This window comes from Vulpes vulpes, chromosome 4, assembly GCF_048418805.1.
Source record: "Vulpes vulpes isolate BD-2025 chromosome 4, VulVul3, whole genome shotgun sequence".
Classification (NCBI taxonomy): Eukaryota; Metazoa; Chordata; class Mammalia; order Carnivora; family Canidae; genus Vulpes; species Vulpes vulpes.
Genome location: NC_132783.1, coordinates 102,423,584 through 102,445,836, shown reverse-complemented (window position 1 = coordinate 102,445,836; position 22,253 = coordinate 102,423,584). Strand labels below are relative to the sequence as shown.

The 22,253-nt window shown below is 43.7% G+C and overlaps 1 protein-coding gene across 50 annotated transcripts in view; it reads left to right on the top strand.

Moving 5' to 3' along the window:
* The window catches only part of TENM2 (teneurin transmembrane protein 2), a 3,534,961-nt gene that overhangs the window by 3,338,649 nt on the left and 174,059 nt on the right, over positions 1-22,253 (top strand). For all 50 annotated transcript variants that reach the window (XM_072756643.1, XM_072756655.1, XM_072756648.1 and 47 more), the window contains 2 exons: positions 12,722-12,917; positions 19,854-19,955. In XM_072756643.1, the coding sequence (XP_072612744.1) occupies positions 12,722-12,917; positions 19,854-19,955 (298 nt within the window). The remainder of the gene's footprint in view (positions 1-12,721; positions 12,918-19,853; positions 19,956-22,253) is intronic.

The window sequence follows — 22,253 nt, the reverse complement described above, 5'->3', positions numbered from 1 at the left end:
AAGATTAAATTTTTTAACCAATCTCCTTTTTTCAGCATTATAATCCTACTACAGTAAACATCTTTGCAGGTTTATGTTCATGTATTTTTTTAATAATTTCCTTACAATGAATTCTTAAGAGTGGAATTGGTAGCACAAAGGATTTACAATATGTCAAACTTTTATAACAATAATAATAGGCATAAGAATAGCTGACATTGACTGCTTACCATGAGCCTGGCCCAACTCCTAATGGCCCTCAGAGGTAGGTGCCTTTACTTCCACTGGCTTAGGGATTAGAGAGTGGAGATTCAGAGAGCTGAAGAAACTTGCCCAAGGTCACACTGCTGCCTGGTAAAAGACTGAGACCATGCCCTGAGAGAAGCTGTCCAGTGCCTATGATTCTGTTCCTCTTCAGTGCTTGGGAAGCCATTTAGTGACTGGACATTCCCAGATCACTCCCCCTCTTCAGGGATATATTTGATTTATTTTCACAACTATCCCACATAAGACCCTCCCATTGATCTTGGGAGGGCAAGGAGCCAAATGTGACATTTTTGGTAAGCCATTGGCTAAAGACCATGAGATGGGAATGTGCAATAAATAAGAACTCACATCAGCAAGGCACTGAGAGCTAAACCTCTATTTTCCTGGCCTTATGCGAGAGGTTCTGCGCCTATTGGAATAGCCTTGAGATGTTCATCAATTTCACTGAACTTGACCTCTACACTGTGGCTCACTTGGTCTTCAGAGCAATACCTTCTGCCCTTCTCCAGGGTTGGATTGAAAGGCAGCATGATAAGGGCATGAGCATGTGGGAAGACAAAGTATGAAATCAATCCATCCATGCATTCAACAAATGTTCATTGAATGTCTATAGAGGGGATACAGAGATGAAAGGTACTGGCCCTACTTTAAGAGATGGGAACCTGACAAGTTAAGTGACAAAGGCAGCATGATGTAGGGAGGGCCATGAGAGACAGAACCAGGTTCAAGACAACTGACATTCTCGAATTGACCTGCTCTGGGTTTGAATCTTATTTCTGCTATGTAGTAGCTGAATGTTTATGGCCAACTCTCTCTAGATTCAGTTTCACCATCCATGAAATGAGGACTATACCTCATCAGGTTGTTGTGAGTATAAATGAGATAATGCCTAGCAAATAGTAAGCACCCTGTGGAGATCAATCAGTCAATCAATCTGATTGGTCTTATAAACCTTACAGCTCACTCACAGGTAACTTAGCAACCAGCAGACTCTACAGGAAGACTGGAAAGGCCTCTGGCCAAAAACGGCATGGGTGTACAGACTGAGTTTTATTTAGATGGTCCTCCTCAAGCCCCTAATCTGGATTGCAAAGATCAGGGTCTTCCAGCTCGAGCAAGTGATTCCTGTCCCATCTCAATCATTTTGTAAATCTGTGAGGTGGCAGGGGATTGGGATGCTTCTCCTGGAGCACAATGCACACTACATCCAGCTATATTCAGTCCAAGCACAGCTCTCCATGGGATGGAATAGGGTGGAGAACGTGCCTCCTGCTACCACTTCTCTTTTGTCTGTTTCCTGAAGCCAACGCCATATAACATTTATAAAATGTGTGCTTGCCCCTCATATAATAAACTAATTAAATGTTAGCTATAATGATTATTAAATAGTTGGGTACAAGAGGTTTAAAGTATAAAAGTAGGTCATCAAATGTAACCTGTGTGGGATTTTAGGGTATTTTCCTAGAGGAGATGTTAAGCAAGCAGAGTCTCAGAAAGCAAGTTAAGCAGATAAAGAAAGAGAAAAGAGAGGAGAAGATCTTTTCAAGCAGAGGATAATGAAGATACCCCTTGTTATGTGCAATGTCTTGAAGCTTCATATGACCAAAAGCTGTGCTTTTCTTTAGCCATCACTCACCGAGTGTATAGCTTTTCCTCTGAGCAGTGGCTCTTACAAGACCAGGGGTGGCCAAGGAAGATCACCCCTCTGGAAGTTTAGAGCCTGTGACCTTGTGTTGAGTCAGCCATGTACACAGCCCCAGCTAGAAATACATGTTAAATCAAAGGAAGAAGTGGCCCCACACCACAAAGCTCTGAGTCATCCTTGTGAGTGGGAAAAGGTACTGAAGGAAGGGCTTGAGAAGAGATCGGGATTTAGAGTTTTCAACTGTTTCTCCTTCTTCTCAAAAATGTCATGTGAAATGGTTAGCAATTTCCCAGGGAGATCTTGTCTTCAGATAGATCCATCATTGTGCCAAAGGCAGGCCATAACACTGGAATCCACATTAACTGAGCACCTACTATGTGCCATGTATCAGGGGCAACAGCAGTGAACAAGGCAGAGCTGGCCCTCCCCCTGTGTGGCTAATGGGCACTGGTATTAAGACCACCCACTCCCAAGAATTCCCAGGAAGGGCCAGCCACCAGGGAGTGCATGGTGCCTCCCATGGTGCCATGCACTCCCTGGTGCATGGTCCCTGCCTTGTCCTGGCCTCATTGTTTCAGGTTTTTCTTTGTTTCCCTCGGAAACCCACTATGGAAGAACTAGATGCCTGGGTGGTTCACTGGTTGGGCATCTGCCTTTGGCTCAGTTCATGAACCTAGGGTCCTGGGATTGAGTCCGGCATCAGGCTCCACACAGGGAGCCTTCTTCTCCCTCTGTCTGTCTCTGCTGATCTTTCTGTGTCTCTCATGAATAAATAAATAAAATCTTAAAAAAAAAAAAAAAGAGCTGCAGGGGGAGTCAGGCCGAGCTGCTCACCATGTTACCCTTTAGTAGTGGTAATAATCCATTTCTATTCATTTGTTATACCCCTATTGCATCCTTCAATACCAGAGACATTCAAACCTTGAAACTTAAAAACCACAATTTTTAGGCTTGAGACATGAAGGAGAGGGAAATTGGCAGAAGCCATAATCTACTCATCTTCAGCCAGCAAACGCCAAAGCCACTGCTGAGCCAGAAGGGCCCTCATAGGAACCAGGCACGGTGAACACACCAAGAGAGAATTTCCGTCCTCACTCCCTCCACTCCACTGTTCTGGCCCTCTTGCTCTCCCTCAGACATGCCAAATTCACTGTCTCAGAGCATTTGGATGGGCTGTTCTCACTTCCTAGAATGTTCCTCCCCCAGGTAATCACATGGCTCCTTCCTTCCTTTTGTCAGGCCTCTGCCCAACACCATGCCCTCAGCCCTCTCCTAACAAGGGAATCTAAAACTGGATACTCCTTTTCACTTTATCACATACCCTGCTTTCTTTGTCTCACATCAATGTAATATAGGTATAATTTAGGGATCCCTGGGTGGCGCAGCGGTTTGGCGCTTGCCTTTGGCCCAGGGCGCGATCCTGGAGACCCGGGATCGAATCCCACGTCGGGCTCCCGGTGCATGGAGCCTGCTTCTCCCTCTGCCTGTGTCTCTGCCTCTCTCTCTCTCTCTCTGTGTGACTATCATAAATAGATAAATAAATAAAAAAGAAAAAAAAAAGATGTTACTTATAAAAAAATATATATATAGGTATAATTTACAAGCCACACAATGCACACATTTTAATTATATGATTTGATTCTTAAAATGTGAAGACTGTATCTGTCTGAGTAAGCACCACCACAGTCATGATTTAGAACACTGCCACCACTCAGAAGCCCCCTGTGCCCCGTGCCTACTTCGTCCTAGCCCCACCCCCTACCCCCATCTGCTTTCTGTCTCTAGAGATAAAATTTATCTTCTCTAGAGTTTCATAAACAGGAAACCCTGTGCTCTTTTGTGTTTGGCCTCTTTCACTTAGCATAATGCTTGTGAGATTCACCCATATTGTTGTATTATCAGTAGCTTATTCCTTCTATTGCTGAATAGCTTTCCAGTTGCATGGATAGACTGTAATTTGTCTATTCAATTGTTGATTGGCATTTGGGTTGTCTTTGATTTGCCTTCATTTTTATTCAAAGCTCCCATCACTCCCTGGCATTCTATGCCCCTATGGTAACATCAACCTCTGGAGGCCAGAAACCTTGTCCACAGGACTCACACTGGAGCTCCAATGCCCAGAGCAGGGCCAGACACCTAGTCAGTGCTCAGTATTTGTTGAATGCACTATTTTCACATTCATTTCCCTTTGTAAGATAAGGCCTGGGCAAGGCACACGCTTACAAGCCATGCTTCAGATCTCTCTCTTCTATGAACCCCAATCTAGAAAACTTTAAGCCTTCCAAGTGAAGCCCGATGTTAGCAGGGCTCCCTGCCCCGCCACTCCCGGGCTAAGTGTGTCTGCATCCTGTGAGCCTGTCTCTGGTTCTGAATTCCTATGGCTTATTCTTCTTGTATCACTTGAGCCTCACCTTCCTGCCCTGTGACATCCAAGAATGTTGCTCACTCTCTTTGCTCGTTGCCAGAAGAAATTTGGCCACATCTCCCCTTAGTTTTCTTTTTACCTTGGATTTGGGAATGTGAGGAGGGAGTCAGGGGAAGAGGCCACCTTGTGGCTTGGGGAGTCCCAACACATTGCTGTTGGACCCTCTATTCCCTATACCTCTTTCTAGCACCCTCCACTTCCAGTAACCAACCAAATTCTTCCTTTGTCTGTTGGAAAGTCCTGCCCACACCCACGATCCTTAGCTTCTTACTTTCTGCTCTAAGCAGTTGGTTAAAGGACTGTTTTCCCCAATGAGAGTAGTAAAATTGTTCCCTCGTTACACATGGGCAGGTACCCCTAACCCACGGGCACCCAGGTTTTTGTCTTGGCACAACAACTTCACAAGAGGAAAGAGATACTCTAGGCCAAAGAAATGAGATTCAAAAAAATAAGTTGTTTGTGCCAAATATTTTTCTGTTTACACACCTACTTCTCCTGCTAGAAACTCTGCAGGCTTCTTTGGGAGCACTACTATGTCATTAAAGGTCTTCCTGCCCCAGACCCATAGCAAACGTTCTCCCTCCTGGTAACAAGAGAAAAATACCTTGTCCTCCCTCCAGATGAGCGAGGCTGGCCAACACCAGGTACCAGCTGCCTATCTGCCACATTGAGCAGTCTGTAATGCAGTGGGTTAAGGGAATGCTCTCTGAAGCTGACTCCCTGCATGTGGATCTCAGCTCCAACACTTACCAACTCCAGAACAAGTTAAGTTACCTCCCTGTGCCTCAGTTTCCACATATGCAAAGTGGAGGTGGTGAGTCCTATTCAGTAGGGCTACCGTAAGCATTGAATAAGGTAGTACATGTGAATCACCAAGATCAGTGCCTGGCCTCATTAAATGTTCCCTTTTGGTGCCATCTGCATAGTTAGCAAACAAAAGTACAGGGAAACTACAGAGTGTTGACTAAAATTTCCTAAATTTTCATCTTCTCAGTAGTCCCATCACCAACCACCCCACCACTGCTATGTTGGTACAGACTTCACTCCAGTACCATTTCCTTTGAGCTTACATGTTTTTCATTCATTCACTCAATACCTTTGCTGAGCAACAACCATATGCTGAGCACTGGGGATCTGTGTTGAATAAAACAGACAAGTCTCCCACTCTTCAGAGGTATTTTTTAAGATTTTATTTATTTATTCATGAGAGACAGAGAGAGAGAGAGAGGCAGAGAGACACAGGCAGAGGGAGAAGCAGGCTCCATGCAGGGAGCCTGATGCGGGATTCGATCCCGGGTCTCCAGGATCATGCCCTGGGCTGAAGGCGGCACTAAACCGCTGAGCCACCCGGGCTGCCCTCTTCAGAGGTTTGTATCCACGAAGAACAAGATGGACTATAAATCAAAAGATAACAAGTTGTGGGTTTTTTCTAAAAGAGCATGCATCTTTGCTGAAGACAGAAACAAGCAGTGGTTGAGGCATTTGGAATAGGAGGTCAGGGACGCCTACTCTGAAGTTGCCGTGCATAGGCCGAGGCAGGATTGACAGGAAGCAGGCAGGTGTGAGATCAAGGGGAAGAGTAGTCTGGGCAGAGGGAATACCTCATGCCAATAGCTCGTTCAGAATACCTGAATCTGCAATGAGTTTGGCAAGTTCCAAAAACAGAGAAGAACAGGGCTGGAATACAAGGGCAGAGAAGTTTGGAGGTAGGCAGATGGAGTTTATAGACCAGGGAGAGCCAACACCCAGCGAAGTCATCCCCTCCTTTCCTGACATCCTTTTTCATCTACCAGTGGGACATCTTCCCATCCTCAGGTGCTCAGCCTGTTTCCAAGGCTCGCCCTGACACTGCTGGGCTAGGCCTTCCTCACCCTTCTCTGCTCAGCAGCATCTTTAGGAGGTTTGCACACAGGTCAACCACAGATATTATGGCAGCAGCAGCCAGGTTTTTGGAAAACTTGAAACAACCTCCCATAGTTGTTAAGACTCAAGCAACTCCAAGTTCAAGTCTGTGCGTGACCACCAACTACCATCAAAGGCGCTGGGTATATGACTTTACTTCTCTCACAGCCATTACTCTCTCCTGGGAAATGGGGATGCAAATACAATTTCTGGGAGGATGGAATGAGATAGCATATGTCAGCATTTGCCATCATGCCTGGCACATAGCCAGTGCCCAGAAAAATAATAGACTCTTACTATTTTTGATGATTACTTTTCCCACTGCTACAGGAGGACATGGAATGGAAGAATCAGGGGTTCCACTCATGTAGATGTATTCTCCCACAGTTCCTTATTTTACAGAACTATCTATCTTCCTTCTGCTTAACCCTTATCTGTGGGGTCTTGTAAAATGCATTATTATGGTCTGCAAATCCAGGTGGCGTGTCCTGTCCAGAATCTAGGAGCTCATTCTCCTAGCTGGTGGGCAAGCATCCCCAGCAGCACACAGCTGGGCCTAGCAGCATCTAGTTAGTGACTCAGACACTGTAAGTTGGAACTGAGCTGGCGTCCTGAACAAGACCAGCAGGGCCGCACTAAGGGAAACTAGCCCCTGGAGGAGCACAGCCCTGATGCTCTCATCCTTGCACGCCCCCCCTTAGCACTCAGCCTCTTTGAAGGAGAGAAAAGAAAGCATGCGGAACTTTAATGAGGAATCAGCTGGGTGCACTTCGCCACAGGCCTGGCTGGAGGCAGAAGATGAACAGGTCCCCATGAGTGACCCAAGGCTGCCAATCGTCACTGGATGTGACCAGAGACCCTGTGGTAACGTGGCTTCAAGCAGCCCTCACTCAAACATGCTGCTTCCCTGCAATCCTACCAACTGCTGAGCGTGCCCTGCCATCTGAGGTAGAATCAACATCAGACGTTGGGAGGCCAGAGATGCTGCCAGCATGGAACAAGGGAGCGGCAGGCTGTCCATGGGAAATGTCAACGTTTATTGCTTTTCCTGTCCACATCGACCCTCAGCAAGCAGACATTCGAGATGGCAATAAAGTTATTTTCCCCCTTCTCGGGTCCTGGACCCAGTAATAACATCTTCCTGAAGGGCAATGAGTCTGTCTTTAACCTTGCCCTCTTTGGCAGGTGCGTATCGGTGCAGCCTCCAGAAGCATCTCTTGGTGGCATACTACCTGCCTAGAGATGCTCTCCCTTCTGGGAGAGTGGCAGGCCCCACTCAATGGTCAGCCTCCTTTGCTGTCTCCTGCAGCTTTTCCTGCAAACCCACTAAGTTATCTTAATTACCATTCCTCCTTGGTCTCTGCCAAGAAGTGGGGCAGATTTATAATTGGATCAGTCAAATATTTGCTGTGGTTTATTTTTTGCCTCTCAAGTGCTCGTAAAAGTTGCATTTTTCTGCTACTTTTGGTATGACTGATTACTCCAAGGCACAGCCCTCACACTGCATGCCAACACAGGTTATTTTTCAAAGGCCAAGGAAAAAGAGAGAACTGGGGGTAGAGTGTGTTTATTTTGGGTTATTGCGCTATCACCCTCTGGGTGACTTTATTGCCGCGTCAAGAGATACAAGCTACCTTGGGAGACAGACTTTCTCCTACAGCCAGCCCAGGCACAGATACATCCCCTACTGGGATCTGGTCACGTGTCTCCTAATCTCTTGGGCTTCCACAGATCTCTTAGGTGGAATGTGCTATGAAGCAACCTCTCAGTCAACCAAGCACAGCACGATCTCCTGAGCATCCCCGTATCTGGGATTGATCATGATGGGGTCTTGGAATAGAGTAGACAGATGTCCCTGGTACTAAGCCTGAGTTATCAATCCCCAGTGCTGGGACATGAAAAAGAAACTCTGGCCAGGGCCTGTGCCGTTGGAAAATGGCCTCCTCCTAGTGTCAGCCAGCCTGCCAAGCAAGCTGGCCAGACTGCAGTCGAGGAATCCGAGAGAGCAGAGGCTCTCCTGGACCAGATGGCCTCCCTGCAAACCAGCTTCTTACTGAGCTCCTCCACTCCCCACCCTAGAAGGCAGTCTCTGCATTTGGCTGGGTTGATCCACCTTGTGTTTCTAGCCTCCAACCCTTCCCAAAGTTACAGCAGCCATAAATGATGCTCCGTGATGCTGCTTATTACATGTTCATCTGTGAGTAAGATAATTATATATTCCAGACTGGATCGCTTTCTGGAGTGAAAGGAGGAACAAGAGGTATCAACTAGGACACTCCTGGGCAAACAGGGGTAAAGAGACACCCCACACACAATAGGTTGGGGCTTGACTCCGTGGCAAATATGCTGGAACTAGAACCTACCATGCTCTTGGAGAGTGAACTAGGAAGAAAGAGAAGCATGACGTCAAGAAATCTCTGAGGGCTATGCTGAAGTAACAAGGAAGCCTCAACACTTCAGTGGTTTAGTTTAGTTAAGTGTTCGTAGCTTGCTCGTGTCATAATTCCAGTCTTTCTCCAAGGGCTCATGCTAGGATTCAGGCCATTCCTGTCTTGTGGCTCTACCGTCTTGTGCTTTAAGGATGCCGTAGCCCCATCCAGAGGCAGACAGAGTTGGAGACAGAGCAAGTAGGAGGTTGCACAAGATGTTTTATGGCAGGGTCTAGAAGTGGAGCTCATCCCACCGCTTATGTTCTATTGGCTGGACACCAGCACATGCTCCCACCTGGCAGCAAGAAGGCTGGAAAAAAGCTTGATACGGAAAAAGATCAGCCATCACTACCACAGTGGACACTAAGAAACAGTGTCAAAATAGGAAGGGAATAGACTCCTGGGTGGCTCAGTGGTTGAGGACCTGCCTTTGTCTCAGGGTATGATCCCGGAGTCCTGGGGTTGAGTCCCACATCAGGCTCCCCACAGGGAGCCTGCTTCTCCCCCTGCCTATATCTGTGCCTCTCTGTGTGCGTCTCTCAAGAATAAATAAATAAAATCTTTTAAAAAAAAGGAAGGGAAGAGAAAAGAAGGAACAAGGGAAGTTCAAAGGAAGAAAGCAGGCATTGTACAGCATCCCACTGAGAACTGAGAGAATGAAGTCATAATGGCCTTATGGCAACTCTCAAATCTTGGTACATGGGGATGTGCAAACACCACAACGTCCAACCATATGCATACTCTGCACCAGGTAGTGCCTGCTTCAGTCTTGCTGATTGTAATGCTACCCCTTCCTCTTTCATTCAAGAGAGCACATTAGGAAATGCCAGTGATTATTAGAGACAAAACCTTGAACGTATTCCAATTTTGTTTCTTTTCAATGGCATTCATTTACAAATTTACCATTTTATTCATTTGATATTCAATATTTACTGGTCAGACCCTGCTTGAGATAAATGAGGGATCGCAGTGAATAAGGACAAAGATAGCTGAAACCTTTAGGGCACGCTCACCACATACAAAATACAATTCAGAGCACTTTGCATGAACTGGTTCACTCAATCCTCACCACAGTGTTTTGCGAGAGATGTGATTATTGTCCCCGTTTTAAAGATAAGGGGACTAAGGCACAGAGCACCGAAATAGCTTGTGGGTGGGTGGCACAAAGTAAGTGCTAAGTGCTAGGATTCCAGCTCTGAAGTCCTCTTAACCATTCTGCCACGTGGGCAAAAGCCCTGCCCTCTTGGAGTTTGTATACTTCTGAGCAGACTGACAATAAACAAACAACAACAACAAAAAGCAAAAAGCAAAGCAAAATAAAGGGTATAGGATTGAGGCACATTGGACACTGTATCGTGTCACACCCACACGTCCCCATGCCCTGTTTGATAGCTCCTGGCTTGCAGAGTGTTCCTTTAATGAAAACCGCCTTCCATGTGGCTTTGGAGTTACTCAGAGGAGCCAGCCACAATGGATGTCTTCTCTCTCCTCTGACAATACCTTTTTCCAGAGTCATTGATTGGTTGGACAGTAAGCACTACCGCTGGTCCTAAGTCATTTCTGCTCTGAGCCAGCCAGCCAGCCAGTTCAGCGAGAGATGACTAATGTCCAAATTAATAATGAACAATGGCCCCACACAAGTAATCACCTTTCCCAAACTTTTCCTCATGGGAGTGATTTTCTGGACCCCAAATGAAGTATATTCTTCTCACCTCAGCACCAAGGAAGTTATGCTCATCCCTCTAGCTGACAGCAATTTGTGGACATGGGTCTGGGTATTTGGACATTTACAAGGTTGCTAAGAAACAAATGCTTTGGTTACAAAGGTCTCTGAAAACAGCATTGGTTTGTTGTATCCCTTCAAATAATTAATTTTATCCCATAAAGACAGCCATGACCAATGGGATATGGGGTAGAGGAAAGCTAAACACAAATACTCGTTCTCTGAAAGATGGGGAAATTTCCACTTCCTAAGCAACGACCATTTCCCACCCTTAGATAGAAAAACTGGAACCTGTACTTCTCTGAGCTTTATAATTTGCAAATAAGTGACTCATAGCCATGAGATACTTAGTAACATGGTTATTACCTCCCAGGCACCTCTCTAAGCATTATGTCATGTCATCCTTATAACATCTCCAAAAGGTAAGTATTATTATTCCCTAGTATGCAAACCAGGAAGAGGATAAAAATCGATTGACCCAGCTTCAAACAATAGCAAGTGGCAGTCAAAATTCAAACCCAGCTTTGTCTGATGGTAAAGCCTTTGCACTTCGGATTACAGACTCTTTGTTTTCAATGATCATGTTTCAGATGGGAAAAACTGGCTATTCTGATGACGGGGAAGTCACATTAATAGATTCCTGGAGTTTAATTCTATGAAGTTCATGAAAGAGGTTATAGTAAATGTCTGTAACCTATAAAATCCTTTTTATGGAGGGGAAGTGGTGAGAGAGAGCTTAATCCCACAGTGGTGGTTTTTATCTGCTAAAGACCTGTGCTTTGAATGTTCTCTGGAAGTCACAGTGCAGCTGACTTTTCTGTGCAGTGATTTTGAAAGAGTTCACAAGATTAGCCCATTTCTACAGGGGTCTTATCGATTTTCTTGTCGACAAGTAAGAGACATTGGTATCCTCTGCCTTTTACTTCATCTTCTCTGTCCAGCCCATAGTCAAGCAATGTCCCTTCTTTCTTAAAAACATTCCTCCAAAGTTGTCTCCTCTTCTCATTGACTTCTCCTAATCAAGACCCCTGTCACATCATACTTGGGTTTCTACAGTCACTTCCCAAATGGTCTTCCTGGTTCTGTTCATTCTCCCCTCTGCGGTATCCTACCTGCAAACGAATTCCTCAATACATCCCTTTCATTGCATCAGTCACTGCTCTGGGATCGTCAGTGCCCCCTACTTGCCCACCAGAGAATTTTGCCATTCTCTAGGACAGGACTCTATTGGACCACATTTGTTCCCTCCACTAGCCTCATCTTGGTAACCTTTATTGGCCACTCTGTCACTCATTGATAACTTCCAGTTATGAGCCTGATTTCCATCAAAATAGAGTTTCATGTTTAATTACTGGTGTATCTGAGAGAGCTAGGTCTAAGTTTTTGCCCGGTCACTTCGTTGCTATGTGACTTTTGACAAGTTGTCTGTCTTCTCTGTAAAGCCTCAGTTTTCTTATCTGTAAAATAAGATACAAATATTATTTATCTTAAGAGTTTTTGCAAAAATAGAATGGAATGGTAATGGTGATGATAATGATGGCTAGCTAACATGTACTTTGTGTTTGCTCTGCACCAGGTACTGTTCTAAATATTATCTTATTCCTCACAACAACCTGTAACATAGGTACTGTTATTTTCAGTTTTAAAAGTGGGGAAATTGAGGCACAGATAGGTTAAAACTAGTAAGTGCCAGATTCTCTCCCAGGCAGTCTGGCTGCACAAACATCATTTTTTTAAATTAAAGTATAGTTGACATACAATGCTATTAGTTTCAGGTGTACATAGTAGATACAAACCTCATTATTAACTAATCTACGATACCACCTTCCCCTGGTAAATGATAACAAACGGCAGCTGGTAAGATAGGTCTGTAACTCTTTATCTGAAATTCTTGCCTAGCCAGATGATATTTAGAATCTAGAATTTCAGGAATTACAAACAAAGTTATACCTTGACATATACTAGGTATTATATAACACCCCAATGGGGAGCTGGAACAATAATCTCTTTCCCTCCCTCTCTTTCTCTTTCTCCCTCTCTTTCTTTATTTCTCTCTCAGACACACACAAGAAAAAACATAAAAGTTTGGACTTTAAAGCTTTTGGGATTTCAAACTGCAAAAAAGGGACTGTGCTTATAGTAATAAAACTATTAGCAGTAATTATAAGCATATTGATGGTGACTTACTATTACAACTTCAGTGACTCTTCTTTTTTACTGGATGAGCTCATAGTAAAATGTGCGCAAAAGTATTCTTCAGTTAACTAATGGGGTGGGAGGGGAAGGTGCTAGTCATGAGACCAGGTCTGCAACCTCTTTCACACGTGGCACTCTCTCTGTTCTTTCCCTAGTATGACTTCATGGAGCGTCTGGATGGGAAGGAGAAGTGGAGTGTGGTTGAGTCACCCAGGGAACGCCGGAGCATACAGACCCTGGTTCAGAATGAAGCTGTGTTTGTACAGTACCTGGATGTGGGCCTGTGGCATCTGGCCTTCTACAATGATGGCAAAGACAAAGAGATGGTTTCCTTCAACACTGTTGTCTTAGGTAGGTTTGGGGTCTCTGAGGTGATATGCCACCAAGGGAAGAATGGAAATGTTCTGGGTTTCTCCGTAGAAGGCACCTCTTCCAATGTAGTTTCTACTGTGTGGGAAACAAGACCAGAATCCTTTATTTAGGCCTCATAGTATCTTCCATCTAAAACTCAACCTGATTAAAATAAGAAGACTGCTTACAGGATCCAGTTGTGGTAAAGAGCCTGGGCCAGACCGACTAGCTTAAGTCCTGGCCACACAACCTATGCAAATCACTGGACTTCTGCAAGCTTCAGGTTCCTCCCAGTAAAATAGACCTAAATATACCCACTGTTAGGGCTATTATAAGAATTAAGTAACATAAAGTATATAAATCTGTAAACATGCATTAGAGCCAATAAATACAGATCATTCTCATCAGCTCGGAATTTCTCTTAAAAATCCAAGAAGGCTCAAAATCAAAAGTTTAAAAAACAGGTAAAAATAAATCAAGGAAAGAATAGAGACATAAGGGGATAAACACATAATCTTTGTTCCCAAATTGGTAAATCTCAAAGTGCTTTAATTAAACACTTGTCATTTTTGATGTGTTGTAGCCCTGTTTTCTATTAGCTGTGAAGGAAGAAGCTATGATTTTATTCAAAATTTCCTCTTATATGTGCATACAAACCCCTGAAAGGGACATTAGTTTGGGAGGATTTTACCAAGTTTTCTAAAGCAGATCTTGAGAATTTTAGCAGTCACATAAGCTACAGATATTTTCATTAAATTTATGTTGTCATTAGGTTTTTATCCTGATGAGGATAACAGATCCTGGGTAGAAGGTCCATGAGTTGGGGCAGAATGTTAGATGCATTTCACAGAAGAATACACTGAGGCTCAGAAAACTCAGGCTCTCTGAATCCCAAGATGTAAATGTGATAGAAATGGCATGGGCTTCTAGGCCTTTCTGTGTGTCATCCCCACAAAGTTTAGTTTTGGATCTCAAAGTTCACCGTAGGAGTAGTGTCATGAGGAGATATCTGGTGAGAGAAGATTAAACCCTGGCTTTTCTGTCCCACATCCTAACTGGGAAAGTCACTTAATTCCTGGAGCCTCAGTTTCATTTGTGAAAAGGACCAGGTCCCTGACAGGAAGGATGATATTACTTTACATATGGAACATGTCTGAAGTGGAGCTGGTAATCACAAATGAGAGCTGATGGGTTTTTAGGAGTACATCTTGTGCAGCTGTTTTTCTATTGACTGCATTTTCAGAACTTCTTTATTGGCCTCATGGATTTCTTTGAGGGGTTCCTTGATTCTCTAAAGATCTATATAAGCCAACCTAAAATTCAGTTGGCAGTTTGTTATCAGTAGCCACAACTTCCAAATGGTATAAAGTCAGGATTTGGTTGACCCTGGTGTTAAAGTTAAACCTTATTCCCTCTGCTAAGAAAAAATTGGTCCTATCAGGACTAGCCAAATGCTCTAAAGCAGAGGTTGGCACACTGTAGCCAATGGGCTAAGTCTGGCCCACTGCCTCTTTTTATAAATAAAGTTTTTCTGGAGCACAGCCATGTTCATCTGTTGACATACTGTCTATGGCAGCTAAAACAACAGAGTTGAGTAGTTGCAACAGCAACAGTTTGGCCGAAAAAATCTAAATATTTACTTTCTGTCCCTTTACAGAAATAGTTTGCCAACTCCTGCTCTAAACTAATGTCATAAACTTTGCATCACGCAAGCCACTGGACAACATCTTCCACAGTTAGAGAAAATTTTCAGAATCAGATTATAAGCAATGGAGAGAGAAAAGCAAAATGGATAAAAACCAGCTCACAAAAGGAAAAAGTAGTTTAAGATGTTGAGATTAAAAGCAATCTTTAGGAATGCCTGGGTGGCTCAGCAGTTGAACGTCTGCCTTTGGCTCAGGGCATGATCCTGGGGTCCTGGGATTGAGTCCCACATCGGGTTCCCTGTGAGGAGCCTGTTTCTCCCTCTGCCTGTGTCTCTGCCTCTCTCTGTGTGTCTCTCATCCATGAATAAATAAAATCTTAAAAAATATTTTTTAATTAAAAAAATAAAATAAAAGTAATCTTTAGTTTAAGAACGTGATGAGAAATGACATCCTTTTTGTCAGTTTGTATTAAGCCCAAAAGATTTAGCGCATACCTAAGAGCTTACGCCATAAGCAGCAGTGGGCTTCTTTGGAATCTACAGTGACTCCGTGAAATAGTTAATAATAAACAACAACAACCACACATTATAGAGCAGTGACAGTGTGGCAGCTTCTGGATTAGGCCCTCTCTCGCGACTAGGCCAGTGACCCCAGAAAGTAGTTGCGTGAGATCGGTACTTCCAATATTCTATATTCTAGTTGAGAAGCCAAGACTGAGGGGCGTTAAACAGCTTGCCCAAGGTCACACGCGGTAATCAGAGGTGGAGTCAGCATCCAAACTCTCCAGAGAACTGTGCTCTTAACCACTGGATTGCTTTGGATTCTGGCCAAATAAATGCCTTTCCCCCAACACAGCAAGTTTTCTGAGGGCCGGATTATCTAATAATGGCTTCTGCCCTATATCTCCTTCATCCCCATAGACACAGACGTTGTGGTAGTGAGATGCCCTTCCCCCAGGCCATTACCCTCATTCGCTTGTCAGAAATGGGAATAACATTTCTCCCCAGAGGATTTCTCTTGTCTGGACTGTAGCTCAAAGAGAAAGTCAAAGGTAATCGGCCTAATAATTGGGCAGACATCTTGATAGAGCAATGATAGTAATTGGCCTGAAATGCAGGGAAAAGAACAGTGTTTTATTTGGTTCAGAGGTTCTCCCACACATATCTATTATCAGAACGTTCTCCATCAAGAGCAGCCAGGAGCGCCGAAAGCCCCTGTGATATGAAACAGAAGGAAAAATGTTAGACGGGTGTCAACCAGCGATCACGCTAAATATACCTTTGACTCAGGGAAGTCTTTTGATGTGTTTTGGAGAGAAGCAGCCTGCTTTCAGAAATGAGTTTCATCTCAGGGGACAACAGAGTGGCATACTTGAAACATGGTACAGATTTCATGCGCCTGTGTAAAAACCCCATTTTGTGGGCTTCCTCTCAGCACTTGCCATTGTTTCCTCAAGAAAACTTCAACCAGGGTGACAGAAAGGAAAGCTGATAATATTGCAACCGCACTATATAAGTGAGTGTTGCAAAAGGGGGACTGGAAGAGGGGGCTCCTTTTATAGTTCAGCCATGCCAGGTGGTTGTTCTTTCTCTTAAAAACTGTAGAAATGCTGAGTGAATGCAATGAAAAATACTCTTCTTACAGTTTTTGCTTATTTTGGATTCTCCCACCCTCCTCCATACCTGCACACACACTCTGACAACTGTTTACCAAGGGCCTGCTGTGTATCAAGCATTGAGAATACCTCAATGTGAGTGAATGACGCAGCTCTGGTCTATTCCTCATGGAACCTGATGAGAAGACAGACACATGAAAAGGCAATTGTAGGAATTACAGGAACGTAGAGAAAGGGGTACAAAACCCTTCTTGATTGAGGGAAGGTGGAGAAGGAAGATGGCCAAACACTAAATATTTTCTAAACTGACATTTAAGGATAAATACATCAGCTAAAGGAAAAGAGAGGCCTTCCAGCCCAGTAAAGAGCCTGTGCAAAGAGCTCAGTCCTTTTCCATGAGACTTTGGTGGGCAAAGAGCTCTCCTGACCTCTGCTGCTTTATCTCTGAAGATACTAGGTTTGAGAACAGGGAGTTCTGAGCTCAGCAGTGTCAGTGTCCACCAAACCATCCCCAGATCTATATGCTGGTCTAGGGAGAAGCAATCTCTACCTCACTGTAGGGATAACTTCTTAAAACGTAAGCTGGATAATTTCTATGTTTAAAACTATTTGTTCCAGGGCGCCAGGGTGGCTCAGTCAGTTAAGTGTCTGCCTTCAGCTCAGGTCATGATCCCAGGGCTGGAGCCTCACATCGGGCCTCAGCAGGGAGCCTGAGCTCAATAGGGAGCCTGCTTCTTCCTCTCCCTCTGCCTCTCTGCCCTGCTTGTGCTCTCTCTCGCTCTCTCTCTCTCTCCCTTGCTCTATCTCAAATAAATAAATAAAATCTTTAAAAATAATAAATAAAACTATTTATTCCCATTGGTCACAGAAAAGAATCCAACTCATCCACATGACCTACAGGGCCCTGGATGATCTGACCCCCTGCTCGGATCTCTCCAAACTCAGTTTATGTCACATTCTTACTTTTTGCTACCCTCCAGTCACATTGGATTCAGTTCTGCTATTTTCCACCACAGGGCCTTTGTGTAAACTATTCCCATTGCCTGAAATATTCTTCTCTTAGCTCTTCGCTTGCCTGTTCCAGTTCACCCTTAAATATCACCTGCATAGGATGGAGAAGCCCTCCCTGGCCATCCTCCTGAGTAGCTTCCTCCTGTTACTCCCTATCAAAATATCCCATTCTCTTCAGAGCTCTTATCACAACTTTTATGTGTTTTATTTCTTGAGATTATGATGATGATAGATAGATAGATGATAGATGATGATGATGATGATAGATAGATAGATAGATAGATAGATAGATAGATAGATGATAGATAGATAATAGATAGATCAGCCTGTAATATCTATGACAGTGAAAGTTCTGTGAGGTCAGACACCTTGCCTGTCCTACTCACCCTTGTATTTACCAATGCCTACTACAGTGCCTTGCATTTAATAGGTTTCTAGTTAATAAAGTGAGCCATACCTCAGGAACTGTGACAACTCTGAGAATTCACCCTAACTGTAAGCTAACATGTTAGCCTGCCACAATTTCATAGATATTATCAGAAGACATGACACTCCTGGGTCAAAGACAAAGTCCTTTATTACTCAGAGCAATTCAATATCCAGATACTAGTAAATGTGCCAGTCCACCAAGGCCCCTTTCCCACAGGGAAACAGGAACAGGGTCAGGTGACAGTTGTACATGCAATGGATTGCATTACAGAAAAGAAATCCTGAATTTATTGCACCTGAGTGTCTCAGAATGTGCAGTGAGTCTGCCCTGTTCTTTACTCTAGAGGAAGATGTTATCTTTATTATCCTGGAGAGTAAGTAACTCTGTCCTTTGCATTGGAGACAGACACCATATCTGTCTTCCAAGGTGGTTCACTATGCAGACAACATTGAAAAGAGAGTCCAGAGCTAAAGCAGTCAGTGCCTCAGTTCACAAGACATTCAGAAACACGAGTGGAGAATTGGAGACAGAGGGAAATGTCTTCCAAAACCATGTGAAATTGCTGATTTTTGATCTGCCCAAACAGCTGTTTTGTGATTCAACCTAAAACTTCTTGAATGAATGAATGTGTGATGAATAGATGGAAATTGGGGAGCAACTTGGCTGTTTCTCAGCCCACCTATAGAGCCAGTCTCAAGGAATTTCAGTCTGAAGTGTTAATTGATAAACATGAAAGAAATTGGCTTGATGAAGCCTATACTCTTTTACTTGATTTTGAAAAAGCAAATAACATTATTGAGTTCTCCTCAAAATAACAGAAACCAACTACGACTTGGTTCTAGAAGAAGGGAGTTGAGAAAGGAAACACTGTAGAAAGAGAGCAATATGCATGGTTGGTTTGGTTTTTCAGTCCAGAGTGGGAGTAAATGGGAAATTCAGTTTAAAGGAAAAAAAAACGTCACTGCTCTTGGGTTACTCCATTAGGAACAATCCGACTTTATAGTCTTTCATGCAACATCACCAGGTCAATGACCCCCTACTCCCCAAGTGCTATGTAAGGGTCATAGCCTGGACAGAGTGGCTTGTGTTTTTTCTTTTCATCATCTCAGTCATTTGGAACCTGAAATTCTAAATCTGTTTATTTTAATTTAAGGCAAAAAATGAGGATAAAAATAATAATTTTAAAATAAGATGTCTGGGTCTGTATAGACCCAAATCAACATGAAAAAAGTCCTTAAATGATCCCTTTGAAGTTATGACTTGAGAGTACACATAGAAAGGTAAACCATGAAATAAAATGGCTATGCTGGTTAGAACAAATGGGAATAATTGATTTTCATGAAAAACAAGATATACAAAAAGGTAAGCATAAGAGGACCTTTGTACAACCTAAAACCTACTACTTAATGCATCCAAAATAGTGCCCCAATTGGTCAGTCTTACACATTTGGATTTTCCTTTCCTTAAAGCAAGAAATTATTTTTTTTCTAAGATTTAATTTATTTATTCATGAGAGAGACACACACACACACAGAGAGAGAGAGGCATAGACACAGGCAGAGGGAGAAGCAGACTCCATTCCAAGCAGGGAGCCTGACGTGGGACTCGATCCCAGGTCTCCAGGATCAGGCCCTGGGCTGAAGGCAGCGCTAAGCTGCTGAGCCACCCGGGCTGCCCAAGAAATTATTTTTTTTTAAGATTTTATTTATTTATTCATGAGAGACACAGAGAGGCAGAGACATAGGCAGAGGGAGAAGCAGGCTTCCCACAGGGAGCCTGATGTGGAACTCGATCCCAGGACCCTGGGGCTAAAGACTGATATCCCACATGTCAGACCAAATCTCAGACTGAGTGTCTGATATTGGAGGGTTTGGTGGAGAACGGCCAGCATTAGTAATGCTTTGAGCTTGTTAACATTCAGATATGGGAAATTTCAGATTTTAAATCCAAACAAGTAGTTTCTTTTGAAAAAGCAGAAATTGTAGCAATATGAACCCTGCATTCCTGCCTGGGTGTTCATCAAGTAGGGAACGGAGGTTTCTTCCACACAGTGTCCAAGTTGCTCTGGTCCCCTTAACTTCCTATTTCCTTCCCTCCCTCAAGCTCCTTAACAGCCCCCTGTGGGCACTGAAGGTTTCTACCACTGGTCTTCAAAAATCATGGGTGGCTGATTACAAAATTGCTTCATCAGCAGGCAGAGGAAAAGGTAGTCGCTGAATTTCTCTCTTTTTCAGATTCAGTGCAAGACTGTCCACGTAACTGCCACGGGAATGGCGAATGTGTGTCGGGGCTGTGTCACTGCTTCCCAGGATTTCTAGGAGCAGACTGTGCTAAAGGTACTTGCTGCTACTTCCCTGCTATGGTTGGGAAACAAAACATGGTCTTCTTTGAGGGGGCGAGCAACGGGGCACCGAAGAAGCCTCCCCGCAAAATTCCACCTGGACAACTTGTAAGCCCATGCATGCTAGAAGGCCTAACCCTTAAGCAAAGAGCAGGCTTTAATATATGACAATTGGCCAATATACCTATAGGAGCAGGGAGGTTATCCTTGGCACCGAGGTGTGCTGAGAAGAAAGATTTGCTAAAAATGAGATGGTTGGATTTCCTGTAAAAGCAAAAGTGAATTACCATCACTCCTTTCTTATAATCATTAAATTCTACGTAATGGAAGATTAAGCATCTCAGGGTTAGTAAATTTCATTCATTCTGGCCAGCTACACTCTTAATCTAGGAAGTGCTATTTATCTTGGTGGAATCGGTTTTAAATCGTATTATTAATTTATCTACACTCCTTTGCACAGGATTTCTGGGGCCCTGGGATTCTTGGGGGGAAGGTAATATAAGAGAAAATGACTCTCACAAGAACAGAGACTCAGGGGCTGCATACCTAGCTTGCAAGAGACCTTGAATATAACCTTCAAGTTGTTCTATTGGAGGCACGCATTGGTGGAGGGTAGGGCTTCTCACACTCTTAAGGTATGGTGTGCACACACATGCACACACACACACGTGTGTGTAAGTTCTAGGTAAATACAACTATAAAGTTAAACTGTCACAAAACTACATTTATCTTTATTCCATGATTCTTTTCCATTCTAGTCTATTTCTTTTTTAAACACCAGTGAAAACCAACTACACTGCTTCTCCACCCACCAATAGGTCACACCCAAGTCTGAGAAGCAGTGAGGGAGAGGCTCAGGGTCCTTGCTGAGGAGCCAAGCATTCCCACATGGAATCCCAGCTCTGCCACTTGACTGCCTGTGTGACCTTGAGCAAAGGATGATATGTCTGAGTCTCTGTTTCCTCCTCTGGAAAAGTAGGGGGTTCCTTCACACGTTCATTGTGAGGATGGGATGAGGTCAACACACTCAAAGCTTTTAGCAGAATGTGTCATGATCCCTCAAAGGGTTCATACTCACCGTTTTTATTTATGTATATCACATTATATTTATTTATATATTTAATGTTTTCATTATTTTTATAAGCTCTTCCTTAAAGGACATCCTGCTCTGAAAGAGAGGGAATTATTAATAAAGCTACCCTATAAATACTAAATAGTGCTGTTCCTTTTTCCCGTGCTCCCCACAGTCGCTGGGGAAAACTGTATTTCAGATATTCACAGTATTTCCAAGACAGGTGATCCCCACCTTTCTGAGCGCTGACTGATGAGCGAATGGGACATCCTTGTGCATGAAGTTCTGGATTTGGTTGCACGTGAATGGTACTAATTCCTAAACGATACCACCTACAGATATATCCTCTATCATAAAATAATGCAAACGTTTTGATAAACTTGTCAGATACAAAAGGAAAAGAGTGCTTGTAGCCTCTGCACACTCTACTGAATGGCACGAGGACACCTTGCCAAGTAGCCCACCTTTGCCTGGAGCTCCCACCCTTGAGTGCTTTGTTCAGTCAGGCTCTGAGGCATTGTGATGGGGGAAGGTGGATGACACTGTGCATCTCTGTGCTGAGCACTGTTCCTAGCGAATGCTATAAAAGAGGGAAAACCTCAGTATCATTTGAATGGCCTTTCTTGCGTTACCTAATTTTCCTAGGAGCAAAGGCATTAATGAGGGGAAGGACAGAATGGTCCTTTCGTATGTGGCTGCAAATGGGCTGAACCGTCCGCTGCATGGCCTGTGAGCTGTAAATGTATATTAACACTGACACACATCGATGTATTATTAATCCTAAGAACCATGTGTGCTCTGGCAGCACATCCAGTTACTGGCCTTTCAGCCCTAAGTACCTCAGCCATTTAAGAACTCCTCGCTCTAGATCCATTTGCAGATGGGCGTCCATTCTGCATTATGGATCTGTAATGGCGTGTGCATTTAGCTGCTTAAAAGGACTCTCGGTGTGTGTTTTGCATTCACCACCTGTACTGTGGCTGGGCACACACTCCAAGTGTGCATTAGCCATGGTATATAATTGATCCTTGCGAAACAAATATTGAGCGGCTGTTAAGAGTAGTTACTCCTGCATACTCAGGAGCTGTTCCTGAAATCAGCCTTTGAACTTGTTGTATATTTTAATTTAGCTCTTGATGCCCACAGTGGACAAAATTGAAGTATTTAAAGAATAAAATTGTTTTCTCTTTGTCTCCCTATTTATTCTTGGCAAAGTTGGCT